The following is an 18,902-nucleotide window of genomic DNA, read 5'->3' on the forward strand; positions in this document are numbered from 1 at the left end:
TTTTAAAAAATGCAAACACACATACATATAAATACACATACATACATACATACACACATACATATCTATATTAAAAGTCATGTGTGAATTACCTTTCATTGTCCCTCTATTTATCTCATTCATAACTTTTTCCCTATTCCTATGGATGAATATGACTATAAAGTAAATGTGTTATAGGCTTAAAGTCTTGACATTGATTTGTCACATTAATTTTTGAAATTATTGTTGAGATGTAGATATATTATTTTTTATCAACACAATGTATTTTGTTTATGAAATAGAAATCTTCAGTTTTCATCCTTAGTGCAGTTCTAACCATCAACTCTCCCTCCACCTACTCTTAATTTAGCATGAATTTCATAGTTGAGTCATTTTATTTTGCTCTTTTGGATAGAGTTTCTTTTTATTCACCACAAAGTCAGCTTTGTTTGGTTGGGAGGGTTGGTATTAGAAATCTATGAAAGGTTTTTTGTTGTCAATTCTCTGGCAAAGAGAAAATGATGTATTCACTGCCAATCTAGCATAAAAACCATAGGAAGTCTGTTCATCATGATCATGTTCTGTAACTTATTCTGTATCATTAAAAAAAATAAGTCCCATGTAGCATTCAATCAATCAAGGTGTTTTTAAGCACCTTCTTGATGTCAGGTACTATGCTAAGTGATAGAAAAACAAAATGAAACAATCCCTGCCCTCAAGGAACTTATGTTCTGATGAATTAGACAATATAAATGTAAATAGGTACATGTAGAGTGAACTTTTTAATTGCTTTTCCAAATATGCTTTGATGTTATATTTGTGAGAGTGATTCAATCTTTTCAATGTACCATATTTGAAGCCAGAGGATCAGGGTTTAACTACTGGATCTCCCACTTACTACCTTTTTGTCCTTGGGCAAATCAGAAAACTTGAAATCATTAGACTTCAATTTCCATAACTGTAAAATGAAGGGGGGTTGATATAATCTCAAAGGATTCTTCTGTTTCTAAACTTAAGATTTTATGATTCTGCTTTCAAATTGGAATTTTGTTTCCCTTTTTTTGGGGGGGGGGGGAATAGATATTTCTCTTAATTTGGTTTATTGTTTCAAAGTTGCTATTTGTCACTCCCTCCCACTCTACTTTTTCTTTTTAGGAGTGAACCTCACTTTTTTTTTTCTATACTGGTGAATAATAGTTCATCTTTTTAAAAATATGTTTCCCACGATACACTTCTTTGAAAAAAAAGTGTTTTAAAGACAAATTTGGTTCAATAAATAGGTTTTTTTACATGGCAGATGAAAATCTAAAGTAATTACAAATGTGTGATGTTTTTGGTTCTTGTTATTTGAGTTCTGAGATGAACTATTGATGGAAACAGTTATAAACATGTTGATGTTAAAGCAATGAATTGAAATTGACTTTTATATTTACACTCTGATCTGTATTAATTTATTGTTAATTAAACATTATTTGGCTCTTATTTCATCTAAATAAAACAAATTTCAGCATTAAGAAGCAGCAAAATACTTTATCTGTAGAGTGCTACTGTACTGTGTAAATAAGAAGCTGAAAATGTTCAGTCTTCATTAGAAATGGGCCAGTAGGTTTTACATTTAATAAGCACATAAGAAAGTTGGCTACTGGTGAGAAAAGAGGAGAGAGAAGTTTATCTAAATGAATTGCATGATTACGTTCCACAAATACTTTAATTCTGAGTTCATTGCTATTGCATGGCATATATGACACATTGTGCATAGTACATTTATACATACAATCAGCTGATGGGAAGGCGATGATCTAGGGCCATTCTTAACCTAATTTTAACATTATCTTCATTTTTGGCAAATGTACTATAGCATGTCTGATAATATTCATCTTTTCCTTTCCTCCTTTATGGCACTCATTTCATTTTGGCTCAAAGGAATGCACTAAATCTCAGGTATTGTAATTTGTGTGTGGTCTCCTAACACTAACTGTTTAATTGTAAGTTTGCAGTGTAACTAATAAATTCATAATATTTATGTGCTTAAGTGGAGTATGCTTGTTCCTTTGTATTTTGAAAGTTATCTTGCCTGTCTTAGAGAAAATGCTTAAGGCTTTCTATGTATCAATGTTAAGACTTGGTGATAGCATGGGCTTTCTGCTTTATCTTTTTTCATACCTTGCATAGAGCTGGTCACAAACAGAGTAGATGTTCAGGGAACATTAATGGTAGATTCCCAAACAGAGAATTAGAAATTTGCTTATATTGAGGGTTTGTCAATGTCTTTAATATTTGCTTCAAGTATTATAAAGAAAGCATTGTTCAAGGAGACACAATTCCCATTAACCTCTTCAAAAAGTCTATCTTTAAAACATATTAAGTTTGAATCCATGCATTTAGCAGCTCAACTCTGTGGTGATATCCAGAAAATATTATGCTATTCATTGAAAATAAAAACAAGTTTTTAGATCATTAAAAATATTTGCGTGTATTCCTTTAAAGACATATTTCTTTCCTTTATTGTTTTTATGCCTACAATTCAGAAATAGATTCAGGGATTGTTACGGCGCTATCTAATTGTATTAAGAGAAAAGTTAAAAGATAACACAAAAATTCTTTGCTTTTATTAATAATGTTTAGAAGGATGAAGAAGTAAAGACCTGTATAGTCCCAAGTTTGCCTTGAAAAAGTGAAGAAGAAAGGATTTGATTACTATTTGTGTTAATGATTTTGGTCTATCTTTTCAACTTCAAGATTTCAGTCACCATTATATGTATATTTGAGGTGTATGTGAACCACTTAAGAGTGTATTGGTAGACACAATATAAAGCTTGTTGAATGAAAAAAAGGAAATCCAATGGCTAGTAAAAATCCATGGTAATAATTCACTTTAACCAGATTTGCTAATTTTCTTTTTAATAATTGGCAAATTTATGGGATCATTTCTTACTGTAAAACACTTAGATTGCCAATATATGACTAGCGTGGCAAATAGTTTTGTATCTTAGAAAAGTCTTTTAGGGTGTTTGGAGTCATGGGGAAAATTGTTGTTTTTTTTCATAGTGCTCTAAATTGATTTAACTATTAAAATAATTTCATTTTTATATTATTAATGTAATTCTTAAGATATTAAAGTTCCATAACTCATAAAATGTATTTAATAACTTTGCCTGTTCATATGAAGCACTTGTTGGAGTCTGCAAAACATAATGATATGATTATATGGTTGAGTCATTGTAGTGAAGAGGATGAATTTATGTCTTGTCAGCATTATTTCAGAGTTTTTGAAGTATTGGTTATTTTGTATTGGATTAGTGAGTTTTGAAGTGAATATAGCAAGATAACTTTTTAAAATTAGTTTTTAGAAGATGTATTTTTTAAAGAAAACTTTCTACATATGAAAAAGATAGTAAACATTAAAATTATAAATTTATAAAACATTTTTATAACTTGAAAGAACTGATTTAAACGAATTTCTTTTCTACTTTGTGATTAAATTTAAAATGCAGATCTGATACCCCATACTAGTTTTAAACTTGTCTTAAATTTCAGTGTTTTATAATTTCTGTTTACATTTCTGTTAACATTTATATTAATATGGTAATCCTCATGTTATTCCTTAAAAACTTTTTTCATCAAGCATTTCTAAAGAAAGGAAGTAATGTTGGTCTTTGTCAGTGCTTCTCAAAATTTGGCATGGTGATCCCCAAGAGTTTTTGAGGGTTCCATGAGATAAAGATTTTTTCTGATACTGCTAGGATATTTTAATTTCTAATGCAGGAAATACTGACAAATATGACCTCCCCCCCCCCAAAAAAAAAAAGCAAATAAAAACCCACCAATGATTCTATTGGAGAGGGTCTAAAATAATTTTAAAGAAAATAAAAGGGTCCTGTGACCAAAAAGTTTGAGAACCACTGGTCTATACCATGCATAGGCATCTTTAAAATGTAATAGAAGCTCTTTTTCATTGTGATTCTCTTGGCCCTTTGAATAAGAGTTTTCATTAATACATACAATACTTACATACAAAGTTGTTGATAGTACTGCTTACTGTCATAAGCTACAGCTGGGGCAATTTAATTAGGATGGGTCACTTTCTTAATTTAGGTTTTGATCTGTGTCACTGTAGATAAAGTTTATTCACATAAAGTAACATGTTGCAGTGATTCCCTACATTTTTTCCCCTTAACCCTTTAAACTATAACAAAAGAAAATGTATTGTGAAACCATTGATGACTTGGATATTGTCCATGTATGTGACATAATTAGGTAATTATTACTTATTAAGCTTTAAGAATTTTTAGCATGATTTAGACATAGAAGGTAATATCATAAGCAAATTAGGGGAACATGAAAAAATTTACCTGTCACATCTATGGATAAGAGAAGAAAGAGAGAGATCATCATGGGAATTAAAATAAATAATTTTGATTCCATTAAATTAAAAAAGAAATGGCACAAACAAAACTATTGCAGAGAAAATTAGAAGGAAAGTGGGAAATTAAAAAAAAAAATCAGAGCAACTTTCTCTGATGAAATCCTCATTTCTCTAATATTTAGTACACTGACTATTTATTTATAAAAACATGTTATTACCCAATTGATAAATGATAAAGGATATAAACAGGCAGTTTTCAGATGATGAAATCAAAGCTATTTAGTCATATGAAAAATACTTTAAGTCACTACTGATTAGATAAGTGCAAATTAAAACCACACACCTGTCACTAATGTGACAGAGGTTTAAAGAAAAAAAAATACAAGGATTTATATATACAAAGATATTTATAACACCTCTTTTTGTGGTGGCAAAGAAATGGAAAGTAAGGAGACTACCATCTATTGGGAAATGGCTGATTAAGTTATAGTGTATGATTGTGATGGAATACTGTTGTGGTTTAAAAAAAAAAGTGAGGAGGAGATGGTTATAGAAAAACCTGGAAAGCTAATATTAATTGATACAAAATGAAGTAAACAGAACCAGAAAAACATCTTACAGCTTAACAACAATATTGTAACAATCATCAGCTATGAATGATTTAACTATTCTGATTGATAAATGATGGACAATTCTAAAGGACTTAAGATGAAAATTACCCATTTTCAGAGAGAGAAAACTTATCAAGTCTGAGTAAAGATTGAAATATAATTTTTATGGAACTATGTTTTCCATTATTTCATATTTCTTGTCTTCTTAATTGTCTTGTCTTAAAATAAAAAGCTCAACATTTTAAACAAATAAAAATAAATAAATATTTTTCAAAAGAACTTTTAGCATGAGATCTTTATGGGAACCACAACTGTAGAGTATAGGACTCGGGATCAAAAAGGTGTGAATCTTCTCTCTGATATTTAAATAGCTATGTATGTGTGTATGTGCATGAGAGAGAGAGAAAGAGAGAGAGAGAGAGAAAGAGAGAGAGAGAGGGGGGAAAGTAGGGGGGGAGAGGGAGAGAGAGAGAAAGAAAGAGGGAGAAGACAAGATAGTATTCAAACAGTCATTTAGCTGGTTTAGTCATGAATGTTCTCATTTTTATAATGAGGAAAAATAATACCTGTAATTCTTAGCTGTACTATTGCTAAGAAAATCAAATGATACATATATTATCGTTTAGTTGTGTCCATTGGTCTTTTCAGAATCTCTGCTTCTATTATTTGGCAATACAGATTAAGGGACAACTAAAAGTTGGGGTTAGATTTTAATGATGATCTTTATATATTTATACACTATACACAAACCAAGTTTATAAAACTTAGCAAATTTATGTTCCTAGATTGAAATATTCCTTTTGAGGTAAGGGGAAAGGAAAAAGATGATGATATGGCACTTTGTAATCAGAGAACAAATTACTTCTCTCTAGATCACTATTTCTTCAACTGTAAATTTAAGAGATTGAAATGGAAGGATCTAACATCTAAAATCTCTTCAAGCTCTAACTTGTGTTCCTTTGAAAGTCGGATGAGTATTAGATAGTAGTAGAAAGGCCATTGGTTAACTAGGCAATTAAAAAGCTCAAGAGAAGTGTGATCAAGGCAGAAAAGTAGCTCAAATTTAGGGTTTTAATATTTCTTAATTAGTTGAAGCTGATCCCTTATTGTTGTCTAGCTAGTTTATTTATATTCCATCTAAGTGGAAACCAACTCCTGAGCAGAATTGGTCTTGAGGTTTACAGAAAATGGCAACTGAAGAGAGCCCCAGCTTATGAATACATTGCTTTAGAATAGATAATTTCAAGATACAGAATTTGAATAAATTAGACCAGATCCTTTGGATGAGGGACTTTTAAAAAACTTTTTGCTTTTTATTATTTTGCTTAGAAAAATAAATGAAAAAAAAAGTTAGTGTTCATGATATTTCCCTTAGTATATTTTAACATTCATCATGAATTAGTTAAATAGAATATGTATAGGTGGTAAGTTTTTGAATAGCAGGGAATAAAATGAGTTGTGTCCTCTCATGTGAAAGCAGCGTCTCTCCCATAGTATTTAAAAGAAAGTAATACATAAAAATATGTGATTTAGGATTTCAGAAACCAGAAAGATCAAGTTCATTGTCATATGTGTCAAACAACATGAAACTGTTTACTTAGGTTACGTCAGGGAGAAATGGGATTTTTACCTTAAGACTTGAAGATTGGGTACAACTTGGATTAGAAAAAAGGAAGGGGTGTGTGTGTGTGTGTGTGTGTGTGTGTGTGTACATATACACACATACACACACAGAGTTTAGATTAGGAAAAGCAGGTTTAGATTATAGTAAAAATAAGTCAAAATCAAGAAAATGGAGATTTATTAATGGTGCTGGTTTAATTGGTCCATATCCTTTTAACTTGGACCCTTAACAGGTCATGTACTGTAATACTTCAATAGAATTATAATTGGCTTTCCCAATTACAAATAAATAGCAAAGACAAATAATATCTCTTGCTTTGTTGCTGTATATTGTTAATTATTTCTTATATTATTAATTAGCTTATTTTATCCACAAAACCAGGGGCCATTTATGATGCTTCTTTTAGATCCCCCAAATACTTAGAACATAGTAAGTACTTAAGCCACATTATATGCTCTATTCAATACCTAGTATATGAAGTACAACTCCAATCCTAATTGAATTGATACAGTGTGAAGGTCTTAACAAAAGAATGCAGAACAAATAGAAATTTTTTTGGTAAATAAAAGAAAACCATTAAATTGCTACTTTCAATATCCTTGTGACCTTAGGAAAATCTCTATCTCTCTGCTTTTCAGTTTCCTCACTGTGATCTGAGGAGGTTAGACTAGCATTGTAATGTGTTAGGAAGAGCACTGGATTTGTATTCAGAGGACCTGGGTTCAGAGTCTGATTCTGTTTGACTGAGCAATCATTGGGTCTCAGTTTCCAAATGAGAAAATTGTATTAGATGACTTCGAAGGTCGTTTGCGTCTCCAAGTCTCTGATTCCATTACTAAATAATTTCAAATGCTGTTTTCCAGTTCTAAATACTGCAAATAATCTATGGTAACATGATCAATTATGGGGAAAAATGTGGTACAAGTTATGAAAAATATGGTAAATCCAGAGGACCTAAATATAAATCTGGGTCCTTCCTCTTATTAAATTTATGACTCTATGAAATGATTGACCTTCATTTTGAAAAGTAGAATGAACGGTGAAGAGTTCAAGAGGCCTAGATTTAAGCTCCAGTTCTTCTATTAACTCATGATGTAAACTGGAGAAATTTACTTAATTTTGTTAGACCTGTTTCCTCACAGTTAAAATGAGGGGTTGAAATAGAAGTTATTCAAAGAATATTCCAGCTCTAATAATTTGAATTGAACTGTCATATGAGTTAATTTCCAAATAGGTAGTACTTGTTTAGTAAATGTAAACTCCCTAAAGGAAGTAATATATTTGCTTCTTATTCCTAAACATGTTGGATGTAATCAATGTGTCTTGAATTAATTTTTTGAATTTCTGGATAGTCATATTTATCACCTCTCTAATCTTCTTCCATGTTCCATCTAAAATCTCACCTTTCACAGAATACCTTTCCTAATTCCTCTGATTTTAGTGCTTTTACCCCATTGATTATTTGCTGTTTTATCTTTGTACAATTGTTTGCTTGTTCTCATCTATCACATTAGACAGTAAGCTCCTTGAGGGCAGGGACTGTGTTTTGACTTTTATTTATATCCCTAATAAATGCTAATTGAATGATTGACTTTTTTGAGCAAAAGCTCATATCCATATTCACATTGATCATGTGATACATTACAGCTTAATATTCATATAGATATGTCAATTTTATGGTGTTTGTATTCATTTTTCTAGAAAGGGAAATTTTAGTTTACTGAAAGCATCACTATTACTCCTGATTTTTCCACTAATTAATGGTGTCATCTTGGGTAAATGCCTTCTGTAGCACATTTAGTTTTAACATTTGATATGTATCTACGTGTGAATGGATATGTGTATGTACATTGGGGATATGACTGATAAGGGTATAATACTTTGCAAACCAATAAGAGTTGACTGGTGGAGGTGAGAGATAGGTGGTCTTTTTTCCCCCCTTTTCTTTCTTTCCTTTCCTTTTTTTTTTTTTTTTTTTTTTTTTTTTTTAAGTGAAGGTTTTGAGGACAAATCTGAGGTTTTTTTTATACAAATACCAGCACCGGAAGGGACTGTTTCTTGCATTCCAAACAGAGTACTGAAGCATTCTATTTGGAATGCAAATTCTTTCAAAAAGCAGCATCATGTCCTCCTATCCATAAGCGGCAGTTTTCCTCATTCTCCTTTACTTAGACCATGTGCATTTCAAAACCTAGTACCCTATGGAAGGGTCCTTGAACAATAGGTGGATATACAAAACTGTAGCATGTGTGCTGCAATTTCTGGCAAAATGCAGCTGGCTAAAGCTGTTGCGGTCTGCTTAATCTCCTTGGTTTTGTGGGGGGCTGTTTTTGTCTTCTTGTTATGTCAAGGTATTTATGCTGCTATGCTTTGTTAGGCAATGGGAGATGACTTAATTGAAATATAAATCAGGAAAGCATTTGAAACTATCCAAACCCAAAAAAAAAAAAAAAAATTAGGGGAGGGAGGAGATTTTTTTCTCTCTCTATTAACAGCATGTAGCTAGCTGCAAATTCATGCAAGGCAGCACAGAATGATATGCAGTGTGCTGTTTACCCAAGTTTCTTCTGTTGGAGGAGGTCTATTTTTATATATTACATCATCCCTGCTGCAGAACTCGGGTGTCCACTGGGATTTACTGTTCTTTCATTCCCCTTGGAAAGAAAGCTTGCATTGATGTCATTATTGGACCCATCTTTTGGTTGAACTTGAAAATTGAAAGTAATGAGGGTGTTGTATAGCAAGTCATGTAATATTTCAGCCAATTTATTTGTCAGAAAGATCACTGCCAGTTTTGGTCCTGCTTCTAATTTGTGAACACTGGTAGCTCTCTGTGCCAGTACATGTCTTTAAAAATCTTTATTGAGCAAAATTTAGCTTTTAGGCATGAGAGCAAAGATTTTTTTTTTAAATTATCTCTGAACTCTGATCTTAATTTTAGCAGATTTCCATGATAATTAAAGTAAAAATTTGTTTATTTGAAGGGAATAGCAGCCTATTTTCTTTCAATTTTAGATAACCCTTTTAAGATTCAGAATAAATTATAATTTGATAATTTCAAATTTCATAGTGATTTCTTGTTTTAAATTTAAATTTAAGGCTTGACTTATTTAAGATTTCTTTCTCTTAGCCAGATGGCATTCTGGATTTATAGAATAAAGTGTTATATAATATTTTTTGCTGGGTATATGAATTATGTTAAAGGGAGAGATATTTTAGATTTTTATTCAAATGATCCGAATATTTGCATAAAAGGCATGCAACTATATGTATATAGATTAGATTTTGAAAATCTTTATGATCACAAGCAAATTTTGTACTGTGAATGAAATTATAGTTCACCTAAAAATGCTTAGTTCTCCTTTAAGAGATAACCATCTCATTTGCTTAGCTGGAAGTATCATCCATTTCACAAGCAGAGTACCTACCTGGCTTCTTTTGTGATAACTGGGTTCGTGCAGAATCTCATAAAAGAAAAATGTCAAAATTTATAGAAAGTTGCTAGCCTGTTTCTTATTATTGAGCTGTCTCTCTGAAAAGTAACAATTAAATTGGGTGGTGGAATTAGTAAAGAATGTGAGTTTTTCCCTCACCTTTTCTATTCTGAGTGCAAAGAAGTTGATGCTGCTAGAATAATGGTGGCTGAAATTTCAGGAGAGATGGCTTAGCAGAACTGGATTGAGGCAGGAAAGGGAGAGAGGGAGCACTATGGGTGCTGAATGGGACATACTGGGAGGATTACTTATAGTTTGTAGTCTTGTGGAAGTGGCAAAGAGTTTTCAAGAGTGTGATAGTTGCAAGGAGAGTGAGGGATGAGAGAGAGAGAAAATATACTCAGTTGTAGAAAGGAAGGAGGGAAGGAGAGAGGAAGGAAGGTAGGATGGATCAATGGATGAATATATTCAGATTTGATTTGTGTAAAATAAAAATGTCTCAACTACATTTTGTTGCTGTAAGACCCACACGATCCTTTAGTTTAAGAGAAGAAATTTCTCAAATGTATTTAAATTATTATTTCAGAAATGTTGTCCACCCTTTTATTTAGCATTCTTTTATTTTGGTTTCTTATAAAATGTTTTGAACCTAAAACACAATGGTATCCTGAGTAGACAAAGCCTCCCAAAGATGTATTTTCTTCGGGCTCTTTTTGATCTTTATTAACTGATTTTTGAGCTCATTTCTAGCCCCATTTGAATGCAAAATCTATTTAGGTAGTATTTATACCAATGGAGCTGGTCTTTGACAGTGCCTCCTATGCTAGGAGATCTTTCTGAACCCTTGCTTACTTGGTTTTTGCTGATTATTCCTTTTATCCCTGTTTCCTCAGGAAGACCAGAACTGAGTAAGTGATAAATCTGGGGATAATTGTAGCCATTTTGAGGGATAAGCATAAGTGTGCTTTGTTTATCAACTTAGACTTCAGGCCTGTGAATATTCTTATTCTGTGAATTTGGCTATGGAGTAAATACCTAAATAATTTTGTTTCTTGGATGGATCACCAAATTGTGCTATTTCAGCAACAAGATCTGTGTGAGACCTCTCTGAGGGAAAGGGAAGCCTGTTCATTTTTTATAAAACTATTTCTTCATATATGGGATGAAGATTAGAAATGAATCAGTCCATGCAGATCAGTACCTTCTCTACAATGCACATTCTTAGAGGCTTGCCTCTAACAGTGAGCTTGCCCTGGATCATATAATCAGTATATATCAGAATATATTGAATATGTAAGCCTGTGCCATTCTGGCTTTATTGTTTTTTAGTTATTCCATAGCAAAAGTGAATTTGAATCTTGCTTAAATCCTGAAGCCAAAATAGTGCATTCAGAAGTTTATTTTCAGATTATTTACTTTCCAAAGTTTGGTATCATGATTCTTTTTTTTTTTTTTTCCCCTTTTTTCTTTGTACAGATTAATGATTTGTTAGGATCCAAGTGTGAGGGGGAGGGTAGTGGAGAAAGTAAAGGAATGTATTTTGATAAAACATAATTTTATGATGAGTTTATGTTGCATAATAAGCATTTGTATGTGGTTTTAAAAATTGAAAGCAAATGAAATAATCTATTAACATTTCTCAGCCATTTTACCATCCATGTTCTTTAAGAATAATTGCAAAGAACTTTTTCTTTAGACATTCAGAAAATAATGTTTTTTAGGGTTTTTATTTGTTTGAATTTTGTTTTTTTGAAGGGAGAAGGAGGAAACTTGTAGTTTTGTATATGTGTATGCGCACATTTGTGCATTCATGCATGTAATGTAATTGGTTATCCATACATGTAAATTCATTACTAAAGAATTGAAAATTCCCTCCATAGATGAAGAGCAGCCACTTGTCTGACTTTGGGGTTTTTAAAGAGAACAGTGCTAAATGAATAATTAGTGTATGACCTCAATTTTGTATCAGAGGCACGGTCTTCTTGATTTGAAGGCTGTTCTACTATATACACTCTGCCATCTTCTTTAGATGTCTTACTCCTACCATTGAGATATTTTTTTTAAGACCGTTACATTGAGAATTTAGTATCCTTTACTTGTTTTTTTTATGTAATAAAAATTCATTGCCAGCTATTAAATCATAACCACTTTCTGTTTGGGCAACATTTCAAAAGGGGTGAGTGGTGGCTTTGGAGAGAAGCCAATAAATGAGATTGGGTTTCCACCTACAGTGGGAAAATGAGGGCCCTTATTGGCTTCTAAATGAACCTTAGTGGTGGTTAATAACAATGGTTAGGATAATCCATTAATATTTGGAAGTCTATTTGATACTTCACACTAGACTCCAATTCCTAATCTGATCATTACCCAAAATGAGTTTGCAAAATTTGAGGGGAAAGAAGGGACAAAAAAATTAGGAAATTAATGAATAAAACAGCAGAAATGACATTAGTCATTTGTACAGATATTGATATTTAACAGAACACTTTCTTGATATATCTCTTATAATAGTTGGTATTTGTATAATACTTTTAGTATCACTTTCTCATTTGAGTTTCATCTAATACTCTGAAGTTGGTGCTCTTATTTTCCCTGTTTTGCAAATGAGGAAATTGTGATGTAGAGAGTAAAAGTGACCTATGATCATGTAGGAATCAGTGTGAGAGGTGGATTTTATATCCAGGTCTTTCTCTCTCCATTTCTAGAATTCTATTCTTTGTTTTATGTCTCATCAGTTTCACAAAACTGTCCCAAGAATATTGAGGGATAAGCAAATAGAATAGGTCTAGCTTAAATCCCTATCTTGCAGATGAGAAGACTGAGGTTTATCTGGGTTGGGTGACTTACAGTTGAACCCATTGTTCACTGTTCACTGAACAGGGTGAAAACATAAATTGAAACCTCTTGATTGTATGAGACCTGAAGCTTGGGATTCCGATGGTTTCTATTGCAGGAGGCTTTCTGAGTTATCAGATTGCTTTTTGACACATGGTTGTGTATTATAGACAAGAAACAAAATAATATATAAAGTTCTCTATTTTTACATTACTGACAAGTGTAGAAGGACTTAGAAAAAGAGAAAAAATTCAGTGTGTGTTGGTATTATAAAGAAAAGTCACAGAAGGGATGTTTCTTAATCTGGACCTTTGAGGGGAGGGCAGGGATATTCCAAAGGAAAGGAATAGCATGAATAATGACAAATCAAGAAAGCTATACAAATTCTCATCAAACATGTATTTTTGGCCATATGAGATCAAGCAAAATTTGGTATATTGAAATCACAATGTCTGGGTGTCTTCATTATAAAAATCCACATTCATTCATTCATTCTTATTTTATTTTATTTTATTTTATTTTATTTTATTTTATTTTGTTGAGGGGTTAAGTGACTTGCCCAGGGTCACACGGCTGGGAAGCATTAAGTGTCTGAGGCCACACTTGAACTCAGGTCTTCCTAACTTCAGGGCTGGTGCTCTATGCACTGTGTCACCTAGCTGCCCCTCATTCATTCTTTAGTCAGAAAAGACAAGAAATAAAATAGCCAAATTTATGGCACATCAATTTCTATTTGCATGTCTTTGATAAATTATTTCTTAGTGAAGAGTGTTTATATCAAACAATTAGCTGCAAATAAAATAGAATTCAAAAATATTCCATAGCCTTTGGGAATCACCTTTTCCTATTTTCCACCTCCACTGCCAGACCACTTCAGCCATTCAGTGTTTATTGTAAGAACCTGAAGAGAGAAGAGAGGCTTTAGGTTAGACATAAGAAAAATTTCCTAATCATTATCAGAATGGATCTAAAGAATCATTGAATTCTTGACAATGGGAAGGCTATTCATTTTTTTTTTGAAGGAGAATATTTTACTTCTGTTCTTGCTATATCCTTGAAGTGAATATTACATTAAAGTTTTTTATTTTCAAAACCTATGCATAGATAATTTTTCAACATTGACCCTTGCAAAACTTTGTGTTCCAATTTCCTCTCCTCTCCACACCCTACATGGCAAGTAATCCTATATATGTTAAACATACTAACATCTGTTAAATGCAATATATGCATACATATTTATAGCAATTATCTTGCTGCACAAGAAAAAAATCAGATCAAAAAAAGGAAAAAAATGAGAAAGAAAATAAAATGCAAGCGAACAACAACAAAAAAAAGTGAAAATGCTATGTTGTGATCCACACTCAATTCCCACAGTTCTCTCTCTGGATTCAAAGGGCTCTCATCATCTCAAGGGCCTGAATCATCTCATTGTTGAAAAGAGCCATGTCTATCAGAATTGATCATCGTATAGTATTGTTGTTGAAGTGTATAAATTATCTCCTAGTTCTGCTCATTTCACTCAGCATCAGTTCATGTAAGTCTCTCCAGATCTCTCTGAAATCCTCCTGCTGGTCATTTCTTACAGAACAATAATATTCTATAACATTCATATACCACAATTTATTCAGCCATTCTTCAATTAATGGGCATCCACTCAGTTTCCAGTTTCTGGCCTTTACAAAAAGGGCTGCCACAAACATTTTTGTACATGTGGGTCTCTTTTCCTCCTTTAAAATCTCTTTAGAATATAAGCCCAGTAGAAACATTGCTGGGTGAAAGGGTATACACATTTTGATAGCCCTTTGGACATAGTTCCTTTTGGAGGGGTTTAAAATTTTTTTTTTCTATATATAGTGGGCTCAAATCTTATTCTAGATACATATTGTCTGTGTGATTGTGAGCAAGTCATTCCGCTTCTAAGGCCCCATTTCTTTAATGGTAAAAGCATAAATATTACCTATGTCGCAGGGTCAGAGCATCATTAATACTGAACTGGAAGGGACCTTAAGTGTCAGCTAACTCTTGCCAATCCTCTCATTGTACCAATAAGGGAAATGAGACCTAGACGGGTGTTAGGATTTAAACTCAGATACTCTGATTATCTAGCTATCTTTCCCATGTCACTGTCTTCATCCACAAGGGAAAACAACCACCTGTTTAAATAAACTGCAGTGAATTAAGAGCAAGGGCCAAGTTCACTGCCTTCTACTGGCCTTTGCTAAACTTGTGAGAGAGTCAGGACAGCCATTCTAACTGAGCTCTAGAAACACACTGATTTTTAATTTGAATTTAGCCCAGTATTACATACTATGAAATTGGAATCACTTGGCTTTTGCCCAAACTGCTGGAAGAGTTATCAGAAAGGGCAAAACTCCAGAATAGTTTGGCATTTCTGTGGGAGACTTCATTCATTTGGGAATGTGAGTGAGGTGCTATTGAGATATGTCCACAAAACCTTTCATTGAAATGTCAAGAATTGAAGAAATGCAACAAGAGTTTAAAGAGGCGGAAGGAATGCATCATCTTCAAAAAGAAAGTTGAGATAATAATAATAGCTTGCATTTATAAAGGACTTTAAGGTTTATTTACAAAGTGCTTCACAAATATTTCACTTCATTTTCACAGCAATTCTGGGAGGTAGGTACTATTATTATTCCATTTTACAAATAAGGCAACTGAGACAGGTATATGATTAGTTATGTTAAGTACTTGGCATCTTTCTGCAAGTATCTTAGTAATAATAATATCATTATATATTTACTTTGTGTTTTGTAGTTTTGAAAGCAATTTCACATTTATAATCCCCTTTTCCTCAACAACCCTGAGAGAAATTATACTCATTTTACATATTAAAAAAATGAAATCCCTCAGAGATTAGGTATTTTCCAGAGTTTACTCTTTTTAGGAAATCAGTCCTTGAATGTATTTTAATTTCTTTCCCATTATTCTTTCCACTAACAGCACCAATAATTTCTATTTATATAACACTTAAAAGTTTACAAGACATTTTTCTTTTATCAGCTATGAAAGGCTAGCTATTGTATGTCTGCTTATTGAAAATAATGGTGTAATGGAGAAAGTGCTGATTCCACCAATTGCTTCTTCTCTTTGGGCCTCAATTTACTCCTCTAGAAAATGAAGTTATTGGACTGGATGACCTCTAAGTATACTTAAATATGTAAATCTATTATCCCAACCCCTCTCTTCTATCCCCCCCACCATTTTGTAGAAAAGGAAACTGAGATTTAAAGAGGTTATGGATTTGTTTATGATTACTTAGGCGTTTAGTGTCATAAAGAACTGGGACTTGAATTTATATCTTCTTACTCCAGTGGGCCAGCCCATGGATTATTATGTCATGATGCATCTGTTAGTGGTAATATACTTGTGATGATTTTTTCCACTTTTGATACTGAATACAATAGTCATTATTAAAATGGTTGTTAGACGGCTCAGTGAATAAAGTACTAGATCTTGAGAAAGGAAAATAAGAATTCAAATTTGACTATAGACAGTTACTGTGCAAGTAACTTCAAATGAGATGAAATTTGTAAAGCACTTATTATGTGCTTAATGAATGTTTCTTCCCTCTCTTTCTTCTTTCTTTTCCCTTTTCCCTTCTCTCCTTCCCTTTGTCTCTTCAATGTGGTTTTGGAAGATCATATAGAATAGTAGACATTTTTATTGAATGATTGATAGTGTAAAAAATCTTTAATCTTCTTGTATTTGTAATCCTTGTAAAAGTATATTTCTGTTTGTCAGTTTCTGGATGAATTGAACTTATGTGGTTTTCTAAGACCAGGTGACAGGGGGTGGTATAAGTGGCTCTAGCAGAGAAGTGTCTTTTCCAGTGTCTAACACTGTATACTTTGATTGGTTCTTTTTAAAAATTAAATTGTATGGCAGATAATGCTTTGCCTGTTCAATTTCTGTTATCCTTGTTAAAAGAAGTGTGTTTAAAAGGCCACAATTTATCTATTTCTACAACATCTATTAAAAAAAGATCATAATTCTTGATTTGAAAGATCCATCTTCAGGATAAGAATTGGTTTCTTTGTAAATAATTGACATGTATTAAAGTAGATTAATTAGCAAAACTATAAATAGAAGAATCAAGAAATTATGATAGTCACTTTAAAATGTGAGTTTTAACATTTTTTTGTAAAGTTAAGTTATCTTTAACTCACCTAGAGCCCTATACTGATGTTAGATTTTTACTTTGAGGTGACTCTGGGTACTTCAAGGCTATCTATAGTAGACCCTAAATTCTTGAAGAGATTGGAAATGGACTTTTTGATGGGGATTTGTTCTTTAAGGTTAGGCCCAGCTAAGGTAGAGAGACCAGTAGAGATTTGAAATAGTCAACAAGCATTGGTTAAGTATCTGATGTATACTAGATACTGTGCTAAATGCTGGGAAGACAAGCAATGCCGCACCCCCCCCCCCCAAAGTAACGAAATAAAATAGCTCCTTCTCTCAAGGACCTACCAATTTAACAAAGGAGACAGCATGTAAACAAATTTAATACACACAAGATATAAATAGGATAAATTAGAGATGATCTTACAGGGAAGGCACTAAGATTTAGCAGCTTTGGGAAATATTTCTAAAATGTTAAATTTTGTTCCTAACTGGAAGCTATACCCCTTATAAAAATTTACAGATCCTTGAAGTAGAAATATTGAAGGAAGCATACTTAACATAAATCAGAATGGCTAACATTAGTCTTAAATAGAAGTGGAAAAATCTCGTTATCAAATTTATCTTTTCCATTATTTTTTAGATGAAAGAGTGTGATTACTTTTGGAGATGTTTTTTATTATAAATATTAAATATGTTTTAGAGCTTAAAAAAAATTCCACAAGTCCATGACATATCACATATATGATCATATACAGATTTTGAAAGTTTGAAAAAGAAAATGTCATTATGGGGAGTTTGCATGTGACCATGTTAATGTGATTCTTTAACTTTAGACATTTATGGAATAGACATTATAGGAATTATGCTATTCCTATAAATAATCAAATTGCTATTGTATGTAAACTGAAGAGGAAGCAAAAAAAAAAAAATTCTATTTATTTAGAGGTCATACTTCTAAAAATCTTCCTGGGAGGAAGGAAGGAGAGAAGGAATTGGAAGTTAGAGTGAAAGATTTCTTTCTTTTTTTTTTTTTTTTTTAATTTATTTTTTATTTTTTTTTATTTTTTATTTATTTTTTGTTTTTTTTAATTTTTTTTTTTTTAGAGTGAAAGATTTCTAAGCAGCCAAAAGAGCTGTGACAATAATATCCCATGGCTGCCAGCCATCATATTAGAATGAGGAAGGATTTTATAGTTAGCATCAACTAGTGACAGTTAAAAATGAGAGAAGATTTAAAAAAAAAAAAAAGCACAAAACACCCCAAACACTAAAAAGCAGTACCAATAAAACCACCAGATAAAAACATAGCAGTGTTCATCTCTCAGTAGTCACAATGCAATCATTTTTACATCCTACTACAATGGCTGATAGTTTTAAAGGTGACTTACAAATTCATGAGAAAAAATTGAATTAATTACTCATAATTTGTAGAGAGTTTAGAATCTTTTAACACAGCATCTGAACAATTATCACTTGAATTCCCTGGATCTCTTCTATTATTAATTTCCTTAAGCATTCATTCTTACTTTGTTGTAGTTTTATAAACCACTGTGTTATCCTCTAATTTGTTAATGGCCATCTTAAGGTGGTACCTGAATTTGGGCACAGTACTCTAGATTAGCTAATGCCTGGCCAGCCATTTTCACTTTTCTGCTCCTAATAGTTCATGATTTTTACCAGTTCAGCCCCAGAGCCCTTATCCAGCCAACACCCCTTCAGTTCCTTTTTGCCATTTAAGCTCATCAATGGCAGTAGAGAGGGACTGGCTTTTTCTTGTTTTTATATTGGCCTGGCATATTATAATAAGTGATTAATAAACTAACTGGAAACATTAGCCAAATCTAACACCATATACAATGTTCTATACCTGTAGTCCCCTACTTCTGCAAGGAAGAGAGGATGGTATTTTC

At 32.3% G+C, this 18,902-nt stretch overlaps 1 protein-coding gene across 8 annotated transcripts in view; it reads left to right on the forward strand.

Moving 5' to 3' along the window:
- The window catches only part of RAPGEF2 (Rap guanine nucleotide exchange factor 2), a 287,869-nt gene that overhangs the window by 159,235 nt on the left and 109,732 nt on the right, over positions 1-18,902 (forward strand). For 6 of the 8 annotated variants that reach the window (XM_023505892.2, XM_023505894.2, XM_023505895.2 and 3 more), the window contains one exon: positions 1,903-1,920. The exons of the other annotated variants lie outside the window; for them this stretch is intronic. In XM_023505892.2, coding sequence (XP_023361660.1) covers positions 1,903-1,920 — 18 coding nt within the window. The remainder of the gene's footprint in view (positions 1-1,902; positions 1,921-18,902) is intronic. 8 annotated transcript variants of the gene reach the window in all.

This window comes from Sarcophilus harrisii, chromosome 6 (assembly GCF_902635505.1).
Source record: "Sarcophilus harrisii chromosome 6, mSarHar1.11, whole genome shotgun sequence".
Taxonomy (NCBI): domain Eukaryota; kingdom Metazoa; phylum Chordata; class Mammalia; order Dasyuromorphia; family Dasyuridae; genus Sarcophilus; species Sarcophilus harrisii.